This window comes from Tachypleus tridentatus, chromosome 12, assembly GCF_004210375.1.
Source record: "Tachypleus tridentatus isolate NWPU-2018 chromosome 12, ASM421037v1, whole genome shotgun sequence".
NCBI classification, from domain to species: Eukaryota; Metazoa; Arthropoda; class Merostomata; order Xiphosura; family Limulidae; genus Tachypleus; species Tachypleus tridentatus.
Window position 1 is genome coordinate 110,890,486 of NC_134836.1, and position 17,092 is coordinate 110,907,577.

At 33.6% G+C, this 17,092-nt stretch overlaps 2 protein-coding genes across 3 annotated transcripts in view; one reads left to right on the top strand and one right to left on the bottom strand.

Moving 5' to 3' along the window:
• The window catches only part of LOC143235331 (exocyst complex component 6-like), a 59,277-nt gene extending 58,628 nt beyond the window's left edge, over nucleotides 1-649 (top strand). For both annotated transcript variants that reach the window (XM_076473399.1, XM_076473393.1), the window contains one exon: nucleotides 529-649. Coding sequence is in view for 1 of the 2 variants with exons in the window: in XM_076473393.1 (XP_076329508.1) it covers nucleotides 529-586 (58 nt within the window). In the remaining variant the exon portion in view is untranslated. The remainder of the gene's footprint in view (nucleotides 1-528) is intronic.
• Nucleotides 1-17,092, bottom strand: part of LOC143235329 (exocyst complex component 6-like) — a 189,465-nt gene that overhangs the window by 143,609 nt on the left and 28,764 nt on the right. The window lies entirely within an intron of this gene.

Here is a 17,092-nt window from a genome sequence, read left to right on the forward strand (position 1 = left end):
TGTCTGACTTGAGAGGGACAGTAAATCCCTCTAATCTGTTCTGGACAAAAACATGTGACATGTGCCCTAAGGATTTGACAGTATAGGAATGTAAACTTAGAAACATAGCTACAGGAATTGACTTTGATGGTGACTGTAGAACAGAGGTTTCTGTAAGTAGTCACTTACCAAATAAGGAAAGGAAAAATATTCTGTGCCCTCTGACACTATCAACCCTGGAGTCTCAGTCAATTTAATACTGAGTTTTCCAGTTAAACTTAAAACTCTGAGGTAAGTTCACATTAACATAGATCAGAGATTGCAACTTTTCTTAATGTAACTCTTAGAAAACAAAAATTATAAAAATTAATAACAATAAAATTAGTTTCAAGTACTTATTTATAAATATTTACATTTTTATATTGCTATTACAACTCAAAGCCTTCTTCTTTTAACATAAAATATAAACAATAAATTTGCATATTCCCTGATAAGTGTTACAAAATCCTTCATTCCCAGATCACTTACATGTTCCTTTTCAATCCTCAGGCTAACAATCTTCAACCTGTATCTAAGTGATGGCAGCAGCAGTCTCCAGTGCATATAATGGAGTCCTTCTGTACCAAATGTTCCAGCATAAAGTTGGCAACTGTAAGAACTGTTAAAACTGCATAAACACATTACATCTTTAACAAGTTTCTGATTTGATCAGCATAAGAGGGATGTAATTTTTGTCGTATAATTAGCATAAACAAGTTAATGGTAATATAGAAATACTGCAAGTGCATAACATTGCACTTCATGCTGTAACAATCTGAATGAAAATGTAATGAACTGAAGTATGTATTAAGTCAATATAATTAAATATAGAACATCATCTGCTAACCAGTTTCAACAACAAGCATGTACAGTGTGAATGTTTAATATACAACTTCAACCCTTCTATAATTGTAATTTAAATGTTATACAGTCTGTTTGCACCCTAACAGTATCTATGAAAATTAGTTGTGGAGAAAATAATTCAACCTACTCTATAAACTAACCTCTGAAGCTTCAGAACTTGATTAAAATAAACTATAAGTAAAATTTGAAAAGTCTCGATGAAAAAGGATCTTCCTGGTTATAAAGTTTAGCATATTCTGCAAGTCTATAAAGAAACTACACTTCTATAATATTATATATACAACTAATTATGGTTGTTTACTACATACTACTAGATCTTTTGATATAATTATAAAAAAATTTGAGTAATGTCAAGATAAACAAAATGAAAAAAATTCTCTATATTTCTAATGACTTGTAACAAGTTCCTTGTTATATATATTTGAACTGCTACGTTTCTAGTCAACAAAACACAATGCATGATAACACTACTGCTGAAGTAATTCACTAAAAAATATGTACCAGATAGTTTCTCACAAAGAGTACACAACAAGTGAAAATAAGCTCCAGATTAGTTGTAAAGTCAATAATTTAAATACAAAATACATAAGAGTACATATATCAATACAGAAAATAATATGTGCACAAGAGCTAATATTAAATTCTTAAAAGATTGAATTTCTCTACATTAGTCTATTAAGTTGTAGTGACATGATCAACATCATTTATGATCAACCTCAATGGTTCATGTGAAAAGTATCGCTCACAACATGGTCTTCAGAAAGATCATAAGACCATGCTGTGTAAAAGATATTACAATATACATATAAATAAAGCCAAGCAAGATCAAGATTTTAATATACAGGAAGCAAATTTTATGAAAAGACAATTTCACCAACCATACAAATAAAGATGTATAAATGTTTGTTGTGATTAATTTTTATAGTACCAAGCTAACAGGATTATGGATATTCATCTCTTCAGTTATTTTCATAATGTATTTTATCTTGTTAAAGTGAAAATTTATGTTAGTATTTTCCTACACTGAAAATGTATTTCTGGTATATACCTCCTTACACAAACTAGCTTTTCCTGACTAGTACTGCTCTCTACTGGATCAATTTTCAAACCATATCATTAGCCCTGCATCTCCTGCTTGTGCATACTTAATGCATGTGATCATACAGCAGCTCTCTGAATCTGCACTCATTAATCACTTCAGGATCGATCAGAAGACCTACACCATATATCATTGGAAGTGAGGAGGCAGAGTAGGAAATCCTAGCTTCCTATATAATATCTTACCTCCTGACACAAAATAGCTAAATTCCCACACTGAACTGGTGAAAGTGTAACACAGAAACAGGATACCCCTAAAGAAAGTGCTCAAAAAGACCAGAAGGCATGAAACGAAAAGCGAAAACAATGCACCTCAGTGGGAGATCACATCCAACCTGATTCAGGTGTACTCTTTAATGACACTACTGTGAACTTAAAAGTTTGAAACATGAAGGAATCCCAGAACCTGTATAATCAATGAATGGGACTCCTGTGTGTTGAGTGACTAGGATGCAACAAACCATAGTGGTAATTCAATCTCAAGCAACAACAGACAGTACCTGAAATGCTATATCAGATTTGCAGTAGGTAGAGGAATGCCTACCTTTTCTCCTTGAAATGGAAATTGGTAAAGAAGTTGAGCTTCCACATGAGAATCCATCATCACTTGCATGAGATCCAACCCAACCAACACCAGGTTTATTTCAAACTGGCACCCAGCAGATTGCATGAAGGTGGAAAGCTCAGGCAAGATGGCATAAACCTGATAGGAACAAGCATAGGACTTTTGGTCTGCAGTACAAGGAAGATAACTGGTTGTAAACAAGTGAGAAAATATGCAGTATCCAGCTACAAACAACACAAAATCTGCCAGGAACTGACATCCAGCTAATGGTAGGAAAAGGAACCACAAAGGTGAGGTGTATCTCCAATCCAAAACCTGTTGGCTACTGGCATTCATCATTCACTCCACAGTAAGAGGAAGGAAACAAGCCAACACACGAGAACTTACTTAGCTGTACCATTTCAAACCCTAGATCCAGCAATAGTTAGGAGAAACATCTCAGTCTGAGAGGCAAACTGCAATTATAGATGTTTGATATATACATGACATGGTGGAATGCTTCAATTGAAACCTGGTGGCATCTGGGATTGATCATCAGTTCCAAAGTAGGAAAGACATCAAGATACAGAAAAAAAAATAGATATATAGTAAAAAATATAGCACAGTGCAACAATTAAAAGCAGAAGCAATCTTAAACTGTACATCAGGTCAGTACTAGGAAGTTCCACATGCCATCAAAACATGCATAATGCCACCCCTCTACTCTCAAATAAATGGTGTGATTCATCGCAGGAGGACAGGCCTCCATGATACAACACTCAGGAACTAGTAAGAGCTCTCATACTCCACTATAATAAAGCTTGAAAAAATGAGCATTAGAGACTCAAGAGGACCAAGTAACTGGAAACAGTGAAATTAGCGGCCTTAAAATTCTATATTGAAAAGCAGAGCTACCACGTTGATAGGGTATATCAACAAAAACTTTGTGCATTAATTAAAAGTCAAAAACTAATGCAATTCACTGACATTGTATCAGTCAGTCATAACCCAATGAGATTAATAATGCAAATATGACTAATTAATTCACAAAACATAACAAAATGATTCCTTTTGACAACCAAGATGTTCATTTTCAACAGAGGTAATAAAATGGTTCCAGTGTCTTGTACCTTCAAGTTCAAGTTGGTCCAATAAGGTCAACATTCTCTAACAGTTGTGAAGTATAAAATTAAATGCTGATTAGAAGAAGAAGAAATAAGAAAAAAAACTGAAATAAAGTTCCATTGAAAATCAATTTCAATGCCCTCACTTTTCTTTTCTATATTTTTAAATATTTCTTTGGATTGTCAATTTTGTTCAAATTTAATTTTGTGTGAAGACATGTAATGCTAAAGCCAATTTTTCAAACACATTTGAATGGCAGTAGCCTTCTCCAAGAGTTTGGCTAGTACAATAGAATGTATCCTTGTATGTGTAGTGTACATGGAATATTTAAACCCAAATGTGGACTTTCTCTTCTATAGAAATAATCTAGCTTTAGCCTAGATTGAAATATGTTAAATGCAAGTAATCAAAACTTTATAAAATAATGTGTTTATAAAAAAAGAGAGAGAGACAGAGGACCTTTAAGAACTTTCATATTGGCTTCATCATTTGACCTCTTATTAACTCCAGTGGCTCAGCAGTAAGTATGAAGGCTTATAACACTAAAATTTTAGTTTTAATGCCTGTGGTGAACATGAACTGAATAATCTGTTGGAGAGATTTGTGGTTAACCACAAATAAATACTCCACCCTCTCATCCTGGATATGCTCCTGTTCTTGTTCCTTTAACTGAAAGAGATTGTTTTGTTTGACCAACATAATCATTATTACAAGAAAAGGAATGAATTAAATAGCCAACTTGTTATAAGCTTCTACTTGACCTTTCCCTTTGCTATGTTCATTTTAATGTTTGTTCATTGGATTTTAATTTGTTTCCTTGTTATTATATTTTAAACACCCTATTTCTCATTTGTTATTAAGGAACACTGTGGAATCTTTATATAACAACCACTGCTTAATTCCTCTGCAGTTATTTGCCCTATTTATTTCTGTTCAGTTTTAATTTTTGCAAAACAGCAATATATTAGGAGTACTTCAATTTATCATGGGGAAATGTATATACAAGCAGACACTTTTTGGTTTACAAGAGTGTTGTTTATAACTTGCCATATGATTATATGTGACTAAAACACTGGAAAAAAAGAAAGTATGATTATAACATTTTTAAAAAGAAGTGTATGCCTGAATGAACTGAATTTAATTTTTCATGACAATATTCAATATCATAGTCTCTAGACTCTACATATAAGGATGCCCAAAGTACTCAAAAGGCATATTACAAATACACATGTCAAAAGTCAACAATGAAAATAGTTTTATTTTAAAAGATGATTGTGATTTACTTTCATATGTTTCTTTACCCAACAACATTAAAAAGAAACAAGTTGTATTCCTTTCAAATACTTAAGTGATCAACATTATTTTGTTTCCTGTGGTTGACTCTTAGTATCATAAAAGTAGTTTTGCAATATACCTTTTGTTTTACTTTACGTGACATAAACCTGGTTATATTTTATCTCCAACATTTAACAAACAAACCATTATCACATGTGGTCGTCTTTTAATTACTCAAGTCAATCTTGCAGTCAACATCACTGCCCTTTCATTTGGAGTCTACTGGTTGTTTGTAAGTAAATACTGATATGAACGTTGTAGCCAAAACTAGTTTAATGCAAAGAATACTCAAATAAAACTTTCAGCCAGAAATTATCTTACCATCTTTTAATTATTTAGACATATTTGCTGCATAATCACTTAAAAGTGTAATGATTAATTTATTACCAACTTATATATGAATATTAGAAATGATATTTTGGTTACAAATTGCAAAAAATCTAATTTGGAAAGGATGGGACAAAAAACTATCAGTTCTGAGCTGAGCATCTGAGTTGTTTGAAGACACTGATCAAATGTGGAAAATGTTTAAATATTCAAGATAAACAAATTAATTAAAGAAAGACTTATATCTGATGATTATGATATGACCAAATTATTAAATTCTGCCTTATGGACAGTTTGATGAAAAATGATTTATAACAAATAAAGTTTGAAATTTTCTTGAATATGGCAAAAATTGACCATGAAGTTACAAGTTTTTCATGCAAGAACATTTTTTCTATCTTGTATATTATGGCAACAAAATATGCTCCATCTGTGACATTTAAAATGCCTAAGGTGAACATTCTCAGTATTTTGATATAAATACATTGTCTTTGGACAAGGAAATCCTGTAAAAACACTTTTCAGCAATTCAATGACAAAGCCTTATGTCAATTTTTATTCCCAAAAACTATTATATATCAATTATTATCCCAAAAAACTTATAAAAAATTTGCTCTGTCCACAATGCACCTTTATGTTCTATGTAGTTTAAATTTTTATAAATGTATCTTTGTAAGTCATAAATGCTGTGCCAATGTTCATAACAGAACAATTATTATATCACAAAAAACTATCAAATGCATTTTGATATTTCAATACAGGGGTCAAATATATTGTTTATCCAAATTATGGCTGAAAAAGTAATAATCAGGACTCCAGTAATGGGTGATGTTGACCAACTCCAAGGTGCTAAGTGGGTCGACATATTATTTGCAGATATTGATATTGACAGCTATAATATACTCTTGGAAGATGCATCACATTCCATCAGGTGATGCTAAAGATGCTCTGAAAAGAGCTATTTCAGGGCAGTGATGAAGACTAGTAATCTTATCGGTACTTATATTGTAAACATACACTATCAGTGACAGGCTGCTACTGATGTTCTTAGTAATGATACTCTACAGTGTATAGGGATGGATAAGCCATACCAAAACAGTTCTGAATAAGCAACCTGGCAAATAATGTGACAATCAATCTGTTATAAAGTCACAGTAGAACAGAATTTATCAGAACTACTTTATCACATAGCTTAACATTTCGTAGATGGTGTGATATCACCGAAAATTAGTCGCTTTTGGAAAAAATATGTAACAAACCTTTCCAACGTAAATTTTTATATGCTCAAATCATTAAAGTATATTCAAATGAGAATTTAAATTTTTCGAAACAAATATATTTCTTGTACTTAAGAGCATCGAGAAAATAATTTTGGTTCGCCAGATCAATTCGGAAAAAGACCTGCAACAAGTCGTACGAACACAAACGTCAAAGACAAAAACCTCCGAAGTGTGCCAGGCGACAGTACGCAAAACAATAAATAAAAAAATCTCAGTCTAGAAACGAGATGAACCACTGAGTAATTAGATAGATATGCATGTTATTGTACACACAGACATATCAGTCACGTGACTGATGTAGCAACAATGTGATCAAACACTAGATGGATTATGGAAAACCTGTAGAGAGAAGTGGTGAGGCTCCAAAGTTAATTTGATATAATGAACTCAACTTCTGTATGCTGAAGAAAACTCTTATGAGTCCCCCAGTAGCTCAGCGGTATGTCTGCGGGTTTACAACGCTGGAAATCGGGTTTTAATACCCGTGGTGGGTAGAGTACAGATAGCCTATTGAGTAGCTTTGTGCTTAGTTTAAAACAACAACTTTGTTTTAGCAATAATATAAACAAACCAGTTATCCTCTCTGAACGTAAAAAATATAAATGTAAAACAGTATTTAAAGTTATTGTCTGCTGTATATTGACTTCCTCACTAGTTGGGACAATGCTTGAGATATATTTCACAGTTCTGAAAAAAAAACATTTATCAAATATCTGAAACCAATTTCATAATTTGCATATAAATAGTTATTTGGTTTTACGCGTATTATAGTAAAATGATTGCTACATAAAGAATAAAGTATATATTTTAAAATGTTTATTAACCGATTATTGTTATTAAAACAACAAAATTTTCTCGATTGATGAGTATTGCCCACTATAGATAATTATTATTTACATCTTCAGACAGAAACATCAGCTTCAAAAGAAATAAAAGGCATTGAAGAATGTATTCAGAGGGAGGCGTCAAATGACATCAGGCCTCCGTCTGCTAGACTTGTCAACACCGAGATGATAAAATTATCACCGTAAGACTTGTCAGACAACCAGAACATCACCAGAGAAACGTTTTTATTGTTATTGAAAATGCTGAAAATTTATTATTGCTAGAGCTCCGAAATCAACACCCACGTGTCAGTTAAAACGTTGCCAAAGCAAACATAATTTTCTTATACATGAAAGTAAAAAGAATAATCAGGTTAAATATGTTGACATCCCTCGCAAGGCTGTTTTTACAGCAGCTCCGAAACTAAAACCCAAAAATTATATAACTCAGAAGCATACCATATTGAGAATAATTACTTTACCTTATCTCATAAGTTACTATTTTTTTTACATTTTACTCACTGATATAATAAATAAAACGCACACATGAAAAACAAAGAATATAATATTCACCTGGGTCTTCTCTTTTTTTGCTGTCAACTGTCATGACTCTAAAGCTTACTTTTCTGTCTACTAAAGGTATTGATAAATCAATAATGTTTTTATGTAATTTAATAATACAACTAAGAACACAGAATAATAGCATACAGAAAACACTGTCCAATAAATATAATGATTTTGTGGCTTTTTAACTATATGATAATATCCTCAAAGAAATTTAGCTAAGCTCTTCAATGTAATTAGTAATTTCCATCAGAAGAAATTTGAAACCAAATGATAAAATAGACAAAGCTACATAAAGAAAACAATAAACCAGATGGCTTGATAGTTTGAAACTTTAGTTTTCTATTGGGTATAAATAATATAGTGCAAAACACTAAAGGTAACTATGAGCATTTGTGAAAGAAAAAATTGCAAGAGGTTATCTAGTTATGGTATGAAGAAATAACAAATAGAGTTATATAACTAGGTTAAGTTTGGTGTTAACTGAGCAAGAAACGTGGAAACGTATAAGAAACAGACACATACACATATTGATGTTCATGTACATTTATATACATTCAATCTGTTTTATCCATGTGCATTAAACTTATACGTGTTTGAATAAAGAGTGGAACTTCTTCGATTCCAGTTACTCAGAACGCTGTGGTTATCTTGTTATTTTCACTGTAAGTATACCAAATGAAACGTTGCATCCTCCAATACTATGATATAACGAAAACAAATTGCACTAAACTAACTTTCTTTTTAACTTGTATTTTTCCATTTCAGCACCATCCATGTTAAAACATCCGATTCCATTGGTAACTGCTGCAGTAGGAATACCACTATTGTTCATTTCTTTAAGGCAAGAACAAAACAGTATTTTTTTATGTTTTGTTGAATAGATCTTAATATAATTTCTATGTTATTAATAGTTGAACCATGTGTGTATATACTTAATAATGAATTTACAGGGGCTGAGAAATAAAAAAAAATGTTAGTTACTATATTTTAATTAGAATGATAAATAATCAAAAGGTTACAAACGCTTGCATTAAAAAGAAATATGTAAGGGGAAATTAGCATCATTAGTTTACAATAAAGTGTATTTTAAGTGTGGAGATTCACTTAAAGCTTAAATTGTGGATCACTTTTTACAATATTACAAGTTCTTCTGATGAAAAACATTCCTTGTAAGTATGTTATTGTTCAACCTGTTTTTTGTATGTAAATACCTCAAGGTATTGTGCGTGTCAGTAGAAATACTTGAAATTGAAACGTGTAAAATATGGGTAACCTAAACTATCACAACTCGAGTACTTGAGATAAATATAAAAGGCAATGTCATTCAAAAAAGTTCTTTAACTAATTAATGATTTCCAGTTTATTTCACTATGGTCTTAAAATTGAAATTTATCAGCGAGGATAATAATTATTAAATTATCCCTCTTAATCTATAACATTTTATTCCTGCTTACATTTGTTAACTTTATTTTAAAGAGATGCAACAGGGGTCTACTTGTCATCTCCACCGTGGGGAACTGAACCCGCCTATTTTAGTGTTATATGTTCATATACTTACTGACGTTCCACTGGGAGAGAACGTATCTGTGGCTGTCGTTGTTAAATATTATTATTTCTAGATTATAATTATATTCCATTTTTAATTGACATAACACTAATGTACAAATAAGAGTCAAATTAAATCATCTATGTTATTTATTCGCGCTTTTCTTTTGTAGTGTCATTATTTGGAAGTGCAATTCTTGTGGATGTGAAACAGTAAAATCAGTGAACACAGAAGACCATACAAATAAAGATGACAGAACAAAAATTAAATATTCACTTGTACCACAAAAAGATGAAGATCAGTCTGTTATTAGAAACGAGAAGAGAAAATGTAAAAGTGTAAAAGAGAAGAGGGCCAAAAAAGTTCCGAATTTTCATCTTCCTGAAGTAAGTATTGTGATAATGGGAAATGTCATCACATTTAGGGGAAAGGAAGGCGTTTTATCAGTATTTTAACTCATGGTTTTTATTGATCTGGTCACATATAAGGGAGACAATTCTTCATGTCGTTAGATGACTTTTCATTAATTATGAAGTTACGTAAATTCCGTCCAGGGGACTAGTACTTGCGCTAGTATATAATAACATTTTCTTCATCACCATTCAAGCCGTCTCCAAACCTTTAATAAATGTTTATTCTATAGATTTGTACTGTATGAGTCTGTTTATGAGTCATTACCTCGTAAAGTTTGGTTGTACTTATTCCATTTAGTAGTAGAGAGACATATATACGTATGATGTATAATGTGAGGACTTCCATCCTTCATATACTACAATTGCTAATTTAGTATTGGTTTGTTTGTTTTTTGAATTTCGCACAAAGCTACACGTGGGCTATCTGTGCTAGCCGTCCCTAATTTAACAGTGTAAGACTAGAGGGAAGGCAGCTAGTAATCACCACCCACCGCCAACTCTTGGGCTACTCCATTACCAACGAAAAGTGGGATTGACCGAACTTTATAACGCCCCCACGGCTGAAAGGGCGAGCATGTTTGGCGCGACGGGGATGCGAACCCATGACCCTCAGGTTACGAGTCGCACGCCTCAACACGCTTGGCCATGCCGGGCCCAACGTTGTAAGAGTCATACATAGTGTGAGTCAATTATTGACGCCAAGTTACTCGATTCTTCTGTATTTTCGATGTTTCCTCAAGTTTGTATTGTTACACTCTAACGTCACTGCGTAGTTTACAGAAAGTTTGAGGCCTCAATGAACAATTGATAAATATATGGGCTACCAACCAACTGTGAGCTAGATTGAGAAAAATTGTTCTTTTCTCAGAAAATTAGTCAATGAGAGAAGACGTGAAGTTAGCTGGTGTGAGAACAATTAACCATATCGAGTGATATGATAAAGTTAGTTTCAAAGTTTAATAAATATAATAATTTGTATTGTAAAAGGAGGATCTATATTAATTGAACCATTCTCTGTGGATTTTGATGAGAAGTAGACAATTTTTTAAAGTTATGATACAACTGTTGTAACCCATGTTGTAACTCAGTAAGTTACTGAGTGAATAATTTACTAATAGTACTGTGAGTAAAAGTAAGTACTGTGAGAAAAATAGTTTATATTGTCAATTATATTCTTAAGTAATTGAATCAGCCCAAATGGATATTTGAAAATAAAGATTAATTATTTAGAGTTTTGGATACAACTGTGATATTTCATGGTGTAAATAATTTTTGTACATACGTTTGTCTTGTTTTGAAGAGATTATTATTTAAAACAAAAACTGGTAGTTGACTAGAAACAGGAGTCTACCAAAGGTTACATGGGGTTAACAGACAAATGGGTAAAGAAATGTTATATTTGTTATAAAATATGTAACGTTGCGAAGGAATGGAAGTCCATTACTAACAAGCAACAGCAGAAATATCACTATAAAGCTGCTATAGCAACTTCGATAGATGGTGTTGTTAAGAAACTACAAAGTTTGACTGTCAACATAGAAGCTGCTGCCCAAAAAGAGAATCAATAAAAGATGCCAGATTTATTATGAGAAGGAAGTTCCATTTCCATGGTTAATCAGTACACGACTAACAATCAACTAAAGTTAACAAATGGATCAACAGTGCCAATAGTGATTGGAGCATGTTACAGATATTTAGAAGTACCAAGAAATCACAACATGCCAGTGAGTGAAGAATATGTTGGGGACTTAAGAGTGAAGTGCCTACAAGAAATTGTTTGCATAGTGAGAACCAGTCTACTATATTATGACCAAATGAGAGGCAAACTACACACGTGAGTGTGTGTGTGTACTTATTGCACTATATTATATGGGAGACCTGGAGACAACAGTATAAAACATCCATATTTGACCAAATTGTTTAAAACATACCAGCTAGTAGAAACTCAAATACCAGACCGAAAGAAGATTGATGAACAATTGGTGGTCATCACTAGTGGTCAAGAAAAGAAGAGCAAGCAAGACATCAAGACCTTACAAGTGTCAAAAAGGGGACATCCCGAATGTAGGTTTGTAGGAACTGAAGGAATCATAAAAGAAAGTCCCTCCATTGGCGAAACTTTGGGACAATGCCAGGGAGAAAATTTAACAGAAGACAAAGGAGACGGTACCAACAGAATAGAGAAACAAAAGGGAGTGCTATATCAGACCTATCAAAGACTATATGTATGAAAAACATATGTATATAAACGAAGAATCATTGGCAGTCACCAATAGAACTCAAGAAAATAAGAGCAAACATAACACGAAGATCTTACAAAGGTCAAAAGGTGATATCACGAATGTAGGTTTGCAGGAATTGAAGGAAGGGTAAAAGAAACACTTTTTACTGCACAATCTTTGTGACAAAATATGGGGAAAAATCGAGCAGAAGACAAAGGGGTAAAGCACTTATAGAGCAGAGTATTAGAAGGAATTGCTGTACCAAATCAAACAGAGAAATTATACTGGGGAAGTGTAGCAAATCATAACAGAATACAGGACTCAACTGATGAAACAAATTCACGAGTTGACTGTGCAAGGATACCTAAGAGCAAAGAAGATAGCAGATAGATCTACCAGTTATATCCATTGCTCAGGAATCATTAGAGATGTGAGCAGATCTTGCTGGCCATGTGTTATCTGCCAAAGGACAATACCAGGAGGGAATGTGGTTGAGGTGTTACTGGGGAGATTTATTAATTAAAGATTAATTAATAATGTGATTAATATATGGTGAAGTGCAAATTCTTAATTAATATCTAAATAATACTTTATTTAATTAAATATTAATAAATTAATTAGGTGATGGACATGTATGTGATATGCAAAATTAAGTTAATTAATCTACAAGTTGGAGTAATAACCAAATTTAATATCAATTTTCTTTTTAAATACTTGATATAAAATCCCATGTTTTTCCAAAAACGAGGATGCTATCAGGCAGCATAATATGATCATGTCACTAATGTCAGAGGGCGTGCTGCTAGAAGTGATGCCATCACCACAAGACGAAGTGTCAACATTGATCTATTCATATTATAACACTAGATTTATAGTTTTCGCTTTTAGAGTCACTTTAAAGGTATCTTCTGATTGAAAATAACAACACACTATGATTTTAGTAAATGCAGTTTTACTCCATTGTAGAATAAGACTTCAGATATATGGCATATTTTACATTTTTAAATACGTTATTTTGTTTTACTTATACAAAACTCCACTATGTTTTATGCAGGTATATGTTAATATGTGTTACTTAAACAATGACTCAATGGCTTTCACTTCTATATTTCTGTGGACTTATAATGCTAGAAAATAAGTTCAGGTGAGCGTGATGGGCAGCCACAGATAGCCCATTGTGTATTTGTGTAGCTAACTTTAAACTGTCAGTTTTAACCTCCACTCACCAGTCTCACATGAACAAATCCAAGATCAATAAAATAATCAAAATCAATTGAAATTAGGAGAGCGAGATGTGGGTGTTCGAGCCCATAACGTCCCACATCTATATCTCCCTTTACTTTCAGCAAACAATTGTGGGAAAGTGACTGCTCTCAAAAGTAAAGAAGAAGAAATCAAAATAATAATATATCACCACTTGGGGGTAAGTAAGATAAACTTACCTCCTGAAATTGGCATTCCAGCCCCAAATATGAAGGTAAGAAACTAATTAATAGCCTGTCACACAAGTAATACTAGAGTGAAGGGACCCAACCAATTATTCAAAATAACTAGTATAACTCTGAACCACCATCCACTGTATTGTTTGTTTGTTTTGAATTTCGCACAAAGCTACTGGAGGGCTATCTGTGCTAGCCGTCCGTAATTTAGCAGTGTAAGACTAGAGGGAAGGCAGCTAGTCATCACCATCCACCGCCAACTCTTGGGCTATTCTTTTACCAACGAATAGTGAGATTGACCGAACATTATAACGCCCCCACGATTGGAAGGGCAAGCATGTTTAGTGTAACGTGGATTAGAATTCGCGATCCTCTGATTGCGAGTCGATCGCCCTAACTTGGCGATGACTGGTAACGACTCTTTGTTAGATTATTGAAGTAAAACAATTTGCGATACAGAGTGGGGTCACGGTCTATTGCAAAGTTACAAAGCTGACCTTCCACCTTGTAGTCCTTTCTTCAACTCTCGACACAGGTTTCATTGAAATGCATTGAGGTTAATACTGTCCTCCTCTTCAAACATTCTCGCCCTTTCAATCATGGGGTCGTTATAATATGATGATCAATCCCATTATTTGTTTGCAAAAGAGTAGCCCAAGAGTTAACGGTGGGTGGTGATAAGTAGCTGCTCTGCTTCTAGACTTACCCCAGCATTGGCTCATTTGTTGTCTTTGACTCTGGCATTACAAGTGTGGTTTATTTGTTATTGTAATCTTTCCACTCATGATACTGTTTTATGTAAAACCTGATTCTCTTCTTTATCGTCAGAATTTACACATGACTCCATTTTAGTACATTTCATTAGGGACGACTGGAGCAGATAGCCCTCGTGTAATTTTGAGCGAAATTCAAAACAAACCAAACCAAAGTCAAATTACATAAAATGTGCGCAAATAACAACTTTTGAGGGTTTGTTTGGTTAAATCGTAGGAATAGGTGCTTATGAGTAATGTTTTATCGTACGTGTATTTTGCAAATAAATGACACGTTGATTTGAACATGCTTTTGGATGGTTTGTTTTGAAGGAATCGTATTTTGGAAAGTGAGTTTGTACAAATTGGTACTTCCTCGCGTTATAGTGGAGATGACACGTTAGCCTGAAAGTATACAGAGGTCACCTTATCCTCTGATATTTGTTTGTTTTCAAATTTCGCGCAAAGCTACACGAGGATTATCTGCGTTAGCTGTCCCTAATTTAGCAGGGTAAGACTAAAAGGGCAGCTAGTCATCACCACCCACCACTAACTTTTGGGCTACTCTTTTACAAACGAATAATGGGATTGTCCATAACATTATAACGCTCCCACGGCTGAAAAGCGAGCATATTTGGTGTGACATAAATTCGAACCCGAGACCTTCAGATTACGACTCGAGCCTCAGAACAACCTGGCCATGAGGAAGCTTCTGATATTTGACTTATCTTCAGAGCTATATATAAAATTATCACAAATTAATCGAAAAAAAAATTTTTGGGTCATACTCAAAACCATATTGTCCCGCAAGACGATAATAATCTAATTAAACATTTGCAAACACTCGCATATGATTCGTCCAGTATGACGAGGTGCTTCCAATTAACATATGTCTGAATTCTGTTTGTGCAGCTCTTAACAGTTGGCCTTTGGAGAATGTTGTGAGAGTTTTTTTTTTTTTAAATGAAGCACAAAGCTACACTATGGGCTATCTGTGCTCTGCCCACCACGGGTATCGAAACCCGGATTTTAGCGTTGTAAGTTCGCAGACATACCGCTGAGCCACTGGGGGGCATGTTGTGAGAGAAAAACAAATGTCACTTTTGTGGACCTAAATCTGTGGGAATATTGTAAGAGCAGATCTTACGTTACTTTTGTAGGCCTAAATTAATGAAGAATATTGTGAGAACAGGTATTTTGTCACTTTTGTGGACCAAAATCTGTGGCGAATATTGTAAGAGCAGATCTTACGTTACTTTTGTAGGCCTACATTCGTGAAGAATACTGTAAGAACAGATGTTATGCCACTTTTGTGGACCTAAATCTTCGTGAATTATATGTTTACAGTTATATCTCTTTGTTTCTTGGAGTAATTCCTGTGACAAGTTGTTTAACTAATCTCTGGTGTGAACTGGTAGTCGGTAGTGAAGTTGCCAGTTTTCCTTGCTGGAATTATGCATTTCTTTGCTTTACCGATATGATTCAACACTGTAAGTAACTCATTCTTTAAGGTACTAAGTTTCATGCCTTGCATACTCTCATAATCACTGCATAGTAGAATATGTGAAGAAATATCAGAATCTTCTCAGAAGATGTCAATTTCAAGCGCCATCTGCACTTGTAAATAACAAGCAAATAAATTTATCTTAAGCAATCTTTCAAAGTCACCCAGTCTTATGTTTTATTAAATATGTTACATATCGACTATTTTCTGCCATGATTTTACTGGCTGAATATTCTAGAACTACGGTTACGTGTGGTTAGATGAACAGAATTTTATGACCAGTGTTACATCATTCTTGGTTTTACCTATATAAGAATACCTGCCCTACAAGACAACTAACAGATTGCACATGATTTGATGAACGTTAAGAGAGAAGTCACTTATTTTACGGCAAGAGTTTCTAGTGAACAAAGTTCGGGAAACGTTACAGCTGTCGTTGTTCTAAGTATCAATATATCATGTAAAGCGGCCCGGCATGGCCAAGCGTATTAAGGCGTACTCGTAATCTGAGAGTCGCGGGTTCGAATCCCGGTCGCACCAAACATGCTCGCCCTTTCAGCCGTGGGTGCGTTATAATATTACGTTTAAACCACTATTCGTTGGTAAAAAGAATAGCCCAAGAGTTGGCGGTGGATGGTGATGACTAGCTGCCTTCCCTCTCGTCTTACACTGCTAAATTATGGACGGCTAGCACAAAGCTACTCGAGGGCTATCAAAAAATCGTAGCAAGAGTGTTGAAAGTGATTATTTAAGTTTGTTTGTATAATGTGGAATGTTTGTTTGTTTGCCACGTTATACAACCAAACTTAAATAATCACTTTTTTTTAAATCATTAAATATTAATTCACCAAATAAATTGAATAATAACTCTTAAACTAAACAGTTTTGTATATCCAAAAAATATTAATTACTAATTTCAAATCATTCTTTCCCCAACTTGTGTGTCTACAGTGAAGTTATAAATTATAAAGCTTCTGTAATAAATAATCATTTTCTTTGAAACAAACATGGATTTTTAACGCGATAAAACAGGCAATTTTTAAATACTCTATAACTTTTTATTTTCTATTTACATAGATTTTATTTTAATTTTTTTATCGATGTGAAGTTTGTGAAAATTCGGGACAAGAAAACATAAATCGAGTTCCACTGTCTCTTATTAGTGAAGAAAATCGTCCGATCATAGATGTTCTTCTGTTGTTGTCTTGCATCTGGCTTTCTAATTCGGTTAAAC